This window comes from Limulus polyphemus, unplaced genomic scaffold, assembly GCF_000517525.1.
Source record: "Limulus polyphemus unplaced genomic scaffold, Limulus_polyphemus-2.1.2 Scaffold2076, whole genome shotgun sequence".
Classification (NCBI taxonomy): Eukaryota; Metazoa; Arthropoda; class Merostomata; order Xiphosura; family Limulidae; genus Limulus; species Limulus polyphemus.
Window position 1 is genome coordinate 130,816 of NW_013667686.1, and position 8,342 is coordinate 139,157.

Consider the following 8,342-nt stretch of genomic DNA (forward strand, 5'->3'; position numbering starts at 1 on the left):
GGTTTAATCTATTTCTTAATTTCATTAAAGTACTATATAACACAATATAAAAACAAAGATCAGGTTGAACTGTTGTTGTTGTGCAGCAATGATTGGCTCATCCTCAGATACGTAACAAGGATAGGCATCAGAAGCAGTAAAATATTAGTAGTGCTACAATCACAAGTGTGTGTGTGTGTGTGTGTGTGTGTGATAATGGCAGCAATGATGATGGCTAAAGTAACTTGTCTTTTGGGGTTTATAATTGTGGCCATGAACCAATATCCAAAATGTGCAAATCTGGTATTTTGTTAATATCTTCGATATTTGTTTCTTGAAATTGCACAAAATCCTCATATTCTATTTTGATATTCTTTGTTCTGTACTGTCTGTCGTTTACTTTCAGTTCATTATCAACTGTTGCTTCTTCCAGTGTACTTCAGAAATCAAGTGCACCTATTTTTTCTTGCATTTATTGCTTTCTCAGTTTTCTTTTCACAGCACTAAAGTTCTATTTTCTTTTATTTTGTAAATATTTAATATATTTATTCTATTCCTCTTTCTTAAGTTTGATTTTATTGCTTGGTTAATTCTCTTATCGATCATTTTATCTTTATCTTCTCCTGAATCACTTGCCACCTGTTCCATACAAGCTTTATTTACAACAGTCCTCCCACCACGGAAAACTATTATGTGTTCTTTTAGAGATGCCCCCCCCCCCCCAGTGGCACAGCGGACTTACAACGCTAGTATCCGGGTTTCGATAGCCCATTGTGTAGCTTAGTGCTCAATTACAAACAAACAAACTCTTGATAGTGTTACCATTTGACTAAACTAATTCGCACCTACAGTTAGAAATATGTTATGCGGAATGTCAGACGCATAATTTGCATGTTAAATGGCATAAAATAAACATTTTTTATACATGAAAGCTTTAAGATTAATAATTCGATATGAAAATGTTCCTTCTGCAACTGAATAGAATTATTGAATTATATGTTTGAATTAAAACAAAATAATTCAACATCTCTGATATGGTTAAATTGTCCATTAGGTAACTACAGCTTGAGGTCCCCTAAGTAGTCTTAGGGCTGCAAGGACACTGATGCCAGTCCTGTCAATAAGTTTAGCACAACAACGGTGCATCCGTTTTTTGGTAGAAAGTTAAAAATAGACTCGCTAAGAGGCATAGCATTCTCTGCATCAACGAAAGTGACTTTGAATTCACAACAGTATTAAAATTATCAGTAGTGTCTAAAAACTTGATTAAAACTAGAATTTGATGGAAGTCGTAAGTATTTTTTCTACTTCTAGAAACGTAAGCCGCTCTAATAAAAGCCTTTCATGTCTTATTTAAACATCACCTAAGTAAAGGAACGAAATTCCAAGACAGCGATTGTGATTTATTTACAGTAGAACATATTCTCGATCAACCAGAAGTCAACAATAACTACGTAATGTAAACTTCTGTTGCGTGACGTATGATGTCATTACCGCTCTGTTCTGGATGGCATCGTATGTGTTGTCTTTTATTCAATCGTATCGACGCAATGAGTTAGGAAAGTTAAAAGCAGATATCCGAAAGTTTTAAAGTATCATTAATCGTAAAAAAAAATATAAAAAATTGCACATAACAATAAGCAGGTGAAACGTTGTATCATTGCTTTTTTCTTTTACACCCTTCACATCATGAGTTGACTTTTATATATATTTTAACACTAGGTGTCGCTTCTAATTTGCAAGCTAGTGACAAGAAGTTTGAAATCGCTTCAAACATGCAGTCTGTTGACGAAAAATCGGGTATAAGCTATGAAGATGAGGAAGACGAGATGGAACGTGATCTAGCAGAAGACGCAGTATGGAAACGGATTCAACAGAACACTTTTACGAGATGGGCTAATGAACACTTAAAGAGTATAAACAAAGTTATTAACAACTTGGAAACGGACTTGTCTGATGGTCTAAAGCTGATCGGCTTAATTGAAGTACTTTCTGGAAAAAAGTTGCCTAGGCACAACAAGAAAACATGTTTTCGATCTCAAAAACTGGAAAACGTTTCTGTTGCGTTGAAATTTTTGGAAGAAGATGAAGGAATAAAAATTGTTAACATTGGTAAGTTTTTCTTGTGAAATTATTCTTTAGGCTAAAAGCAATGGAGTTTGTTACAAAATAAAACTGGAAAGATTGAAAATTTAAATAAAATCGGTTTAACTATTAAAACAGTTATTTTTCATAATTGTTGATTAAAAATTTTTTCTAGTAAAATATTTAGATAATATTAATCGTTTTTTAGAGTTAATTACGATTGTGATACCCTATCGCTCTCCAGCGGTAAGTCTGAGAACTTAGAACGCTACAAGTCCGATTTCGATACCGTGATGAGCAAAGCACAGATAGCCCATAATATAGCTTTTTGTTCAGAAACAAATAAATGTGCTCTGGTATCTCTACTCATAACAACTGTTTATGTTCGTTTGTTTCTTATTAAACAATAATGTGAAACTAATCTTAACGGGCCAGGCATGGCCTAGCAGTTAAAGTGCCTAGATTTTAAACCTGAGAGTTCGGTGTGCGCCATGTCAGGTACAGTAAAATTCCATCATTCAAAAGTATCCGAAGCTAATCCATAAACTTAGTTTAACAAGTCATATGTTTTCACTTCACAGATTAAACTTAATGTCCTGATACTTCTAAACTGTGGTGTTCAGCAAATATTGCTACTGTAATAGTGCAAAGAAGGAAGTAATGAAACGTCCTAAAAATGATATCCTCTTCTTTTCGAAATATCACCTTGAATTGTTTCTGCAGGTGCAATTTTTATTACTACTGGATTCATTACTACCAATGTAATGTTTTCCTGGATTTATAGAACATACTCTCAAATGTAGGCCTATGCAATATTAGCCCCCCCCCCCGAAAAAAAAGAGGGCTGTTTCTTTTTGAAGTTCGTGGAATGCTACACGAGGGCTATCTACACTAGTCGTCCCTAATCTAGCAGTGATAGATGAGAGGGAAGGCAGCTAGTCAGCACCATCCACCGCCAACTCTTCGACTATTCTTTATCAACGAATAGTGGGATTGATTGTAATGTTGTAACGCCCCCACGGCTGAAAGGGCAAGCATATTCGGTGACTGGAATTCGAACCCGCGACCCACAGATTGCGAATCGAGCGCCATAACTACCAGGTCATGCCAAGCCAAAAAAAAAGGAGAGGGAGGCATGAATATAATATTACGTTTTTAAGTGCATTGTATTAGCTGCCAAATTTGCTGTTCCCCCTGGTAACTCAGCGATATATCTGAGGGCGTATAAAGCTAAAAATCGTGTTTCGATACCCGCGGTGGACAACTCAAAGATAGTCAATTGTGTAACTTTGTGCTTAGCAGCAAAGTAACAGAAAAAAACTTAAAAACTTAAAACTAATAATTATATAATCAAAAATATAATGTCATTGAGATTGTGTTTTCTTTTTTGCTGATTTTGTGTATTAAAATAATGTTTATTATTTTAATAGAAGTTCGACATCTTTAAATCCCAAATAATTATGACAAAAGTTAAATCTCCTCAGGCGCGGATTCGGGAAAATGAATTTCAGCGTAAACTTTTGTTGTGTAATAGTATAGTCTACTGTATATTACTTGTCTTATGTCACATGTATTTAGGTTGTTATAATTATTTCCTGATTGATTAATTTTGTTGTTGTTATTTTTTTTACCGTAATTATGCGTTACTAGTGTGGTAAATAGGCTTAATCGGTAATATTGAAACATATAATAATATAAAAAAATTTTGATCAATAAAGTGAGTGGTAATAGTTCTGTAATTAATTCATTAGATAATTTTAGAGACGGTAGATTCAAAGTTATTACTGTTTAAATATTGACCAATTAATTTTTGTCCATTTGTACGCGCTTATGGGCCTGGTGGTTAGGAGCCACCCGACTGGCAATATGCGGGTCTCGGGTTCAAATCCCAGTCATTGAACATGCTCGCCCTATTAGCCGTGGTGGCGTCATAATCTGACAGTCAGTCCCACTTTTCGTTGGTGAAAGAGCTGTCGCCCTCCAGTGGCACAGCGGTGTGTTTGCGGACTTACACTGCTAGAAACCGGGTTTCGATACATGTGGTGGGCAGAGCACAGATAGCCCATTGTGTAGCTTTGTGCTTAACTACAAACAAACAAAAGAAAGAGCTGTCCAAGAGTTGGCGGTGGGTGATGTTAATTAGCTGGCTTCCCTCTAGTCTATCACTTCTAAATCAGAGACGTCTAGCGCAGATAGCTCTTGAGTAGCTTTGCCCAAAATTCAACAAACAAATCAATCATAGTTCACTTTTACATATGACTTGTTTTATTTTTTCATAATACTTAATGTTGTTTTTGTTTTCTTAGTGCACAATGGGCTAGTTGCATTCTGTCTACCGCGGAGACTCGAATCCTGGATTTTAGTGTTGGTAGTCCGAAAAGCTGCCGCCGCTAACCCACTGGGTCAAGATAACCTAACCCAAATTTAAATATTTGTTCATGTAGTCATATAACTTTCATCGTAAAAGAACTTAATAACAACTCTTGGGTGGAGTTATACGTTTTTCCGTTGGTTATAGCTAGGATTAACAATGACTTCTATTTTGCTTGATTATTTATGAGCTGAAGACAGTAAGTTTTTAAAACGTATACGTTTCCTTGTCGTTGTTAATTATTATAGGTAAGCACAAAGCTATATAATTGGCTTTCTGTGCTCTACTCACCACGGGTATCGAAATCTGGTTTATAGCGTTGTAAGTTCGCAGACACGCCGATGTGCCAGTGGGGAAGCATTTTTTAACGAACTCATTCACATGATCGATTAATTATTTTCTCAAAAGAATAATTCAAGTTAATATGTTAAATACAAGGGCGCACTGCTCCCCCCCCTCGGAAAATGAGAAACATATTCTTGCTTTATTCATTCAGCATATGTATATGAATTTACAAGTTTTTTTCTATTCACTTCACAGTTTTACACTACTCACACACTTAATTTTCAATTCTGATGAAAGTCGCCAGGTTTGTCAGCAGATTTTCTTAAAATCTCTAGATACCTAGTCTATAGATAAATATTGAAAAAAGTCACTACCATGGCGGCTTCTTGGATACTGAAAATGGCAAATCTTACTCAGATAACCAAAGAGACCGACGCGGTCTTGCAGAGTATATATGGAGTATATATAACTGCACATTTGCAGGATGGCTTAAACTACCCTTACTTAATATTAAACCCATCAAATCTAACTGTGGGAACTTTCCTATTCCCCAGACTGTAATGGTTTGTTTTGAAATTAAGCACAAAGCTACACAAAGGGCTATCTGTGCTCTGCCCACCACGGGTATCGAAACCCGGTTTCTAGCGTTGTAAGTCCGCAGACTTACCGCTGTGCCACTGGGGGGCAGACTGTAATGGAAAAACTTCTGTGGACGCCAATGATCATATAGTTTTGAAAGCTTTGAAGAAGCTTTTAAAAGTAGCTTAAACTGCAATATTGAAATTGACCAATAGTTTTGAATGTTTGGTGGACGCCCATGGTTATATAGTTTTAAATGTTAGGTCGACTTACATAATTGAAGATCACGTAGTTCTGGGTTCCTACTGACTCGACAATAATTTGATTGAAAACAAACGGAGGAAAAGATCAAGTTTAGGAAGTAACAAACTGAAAGTTACACGTGAAATGGGTCTAGATTTACCAATATACCTCATAGACTTTGTAATGCTACATGGCAAAAGTTGACTGATGGTAAGGTCTTAAACTTTGTCAGAGTTATGAAACGAAAAGCCCAACCCTTTTCCACTTGCAATAAGCTGGCTGAGATATATTAAGAAAATAGAAAAAACAACAACCTTGTAATTAGATTCACTAAAGAATGTGAATTTTTTAACCAATTTAAAATAAATATTTACATACATACTTAATCTACACAGAACGTTTTAAACGCAACATAATGTTCGTTCTTGGACACTAGCCCGGATTTTTACAAATCCAAATATTTCAATACAAAAGGTTTAGCCTAGTTTTCGTATTGTATGATACTGTAAAATTCTGTATTATACTGAGAAAATTACTGAATTATTTCAGTCATAATTCAGTTTCACACAATACGAATTGTTTCATTTTTTTCATGACATTTAACCCAAATATAAAAAGTTTTGCTTTCCATGTATTCACATAAGTCTCATCATAAAAGGTTAGAACCAAATACACAACTTAATACTGATTAGTTAATGTTTGGCTTTTTCTACTCCATGTTAATTCACTTTGTGTACTTGTGAATTTTTTGTTCTCCTTAAGTTTTGTAGCTAGTAGGACCAAACAAGACAGGTCGACTTGGGATAACCCAGAAGGTTTCCTTATTTATAAGGACTATCATACCTGGTTCCCATTGTTGAATTACAAATTCAGAACATTTTGTAAGCTGTGAAAACAAGCTTAATTCCTGTTCTGTACTATTATAATCAATAGAAATAGTGAAAATCACTTTAACACAATATATAAACACTCTGACCCCAGAAAGAATGTTGAATTGTTAGAAAGGGTTTAGAGGAAGGTTACTAGGATGATACTTAGGATGGAAGTGTTATCACATGAGCATAGGCTAAAATCTCTGAATGTGTTTTCTCTTGAAAATACGACTTGGAGAGGATCTGTATGAGGTGTTTAAGTTTGTTAAAGGATTTGATTGTGTCGATATATTATTTCTTTCATATTTAATGGTGAGATTAGCAAGACTTGGGGACACAAATATAAGTTTTGGCTAGGTAGGATTTATCTTCAGCTAATAGTTTTATTTTTCTAACAGGGGTGGTTAGCCTCTGGAATGTGTTGCTTTTGAATGTGGTGATGCAGTTAATTTAAAAGAAATTAAAGAAACCTTGATAAATATTTTAACAATAAGGGCTGGCTTTTAGATGTTTTTTTTTGGGGGGGGGGAAGAGAGATTTAAGTGGATAGGACAACTTAGATGTACCAAAAGGTCCCTTGTTGTCCTTTAATATTATGTTATGTTTATGGAACCAACTTAATAAATGCACTGGCGTAGCCAAAGCACACCACTCCTATCCTACAGCACCAGTTTCAATACTTAGATCGCACAGAAGTCCATTTGGCTGGCATGTCTCCATATGAAATAGCGTTAATACCCGTTTCAAGCTAATCAAGCTAAACACTTACATTGTTGGCCTTATTTCAAGATGAAGATCCTTCTTGATTATCCTATGTACTGTTGCCTGGAACACGTAGGTGGCTTTTATCACTTACATTTGCGTTCGTGGACTTTAACCTTTTAATTGATGTCTCACTTTCCACACAATGTCTAGGGTATGGATTGTTGCAGGTCTTTTTCTGGATGGTCCTGATGGCCTAAGCTAATCATATTACCCTGTTTTCCAATATTATTAAATACAAAAAATATCTTAATCGTGGTAGTTTTGTATTCTTGATCTGAACACATCTTTATGATCAGAGTTCTTAAAGAAATGTTACACACCCCTCTCAAACGCAATCAATTTGTGGTAGAATCACACTACCTATGCGATGCCAACAATGTTAAAATGTAGTTCAGATGCATGCTGACTGTGTTTGTCACGTGACTTACCGCTTTGTGTATTGAAAACTATTCTACTATAACTTACTCAATCCTCTGTATAAGCTGCACAGTCTCAACATAAGTCTCAGATTTGTTTGGTGGATAACATGCTTCACAAAAAAACAGACAAATCAAATGAAACGTAAATAATGAATATTCAGAACCATTTATTTACAGCACAGGAGCCCCACAAAAGGCGGTAATTAATCCAACTCTTTATATTGTTGTAGACTATTTTATGAGCTTAGACTTTTGTACTGTTGACCATCCAGAAGAAGGTCTAACATCAGGAATGAGTGTGTGGCTTAATGACTAGAACATTTAAACAATTTTTGGAAACGATTTCAGCAGTAGAAAACGTTAGGCTAGAGTAGATGATAACTGATTCTTTCGTTCTTTAGTAAATTACCTTGAGTCCAAAGAAGTGAATTATTATTTTTGTTAGTCAGTTTGTCTGTTAAAGTCAGCTAATTAGTCAGTGTTTTGATGATTAAATAGAGTTATGGATGGAATGGACTATACATTCTTTTTTCTATACTAAATAATTCAAAAGAACCAACAATAGAACCTTTTACAACATGGTGTCAAGAGTAATATTATGTAGTTAAGAGAGAATCCAGTCAGAACTTGAACAACCTTATTACAGAAGAAAACAATCAGTTAACCAGTTGTTACGTCTCCGTTTTTTTTAATTGATTTTCCGTAACTTCGTACCGACGAAACTTAAGCGACACAAGCTTTTAC

The 8,342-nt window shown here is 35.2% G+C and overlaps 1 protein-coding gene across 4 annotated transcripts in view; it reads left to right on the plus strand.

Moving 5' to 3' along the window:
* Positions 1–8,342, plus strand: part of LOC106465858 (filamin-A-like) — a 64,297-nt gene that overhangs the window by 23,524 nt on the left and 32,431 nt on the right. For all 4 annotated transcript variants that reach the window (XM_022393810.1, XM_022393813.1, XM_022393814.1 and 1 more), the window contains exon 2: positions 1,702–2,091. In XM_022393810.1, the coding sequence (XP_022249518.1) occupies positions 1,702–2,091 (390 nt within the window). The remainder of the gene's footprint in view (positions 1–1,701; positions 2,092–8,342) is intronic.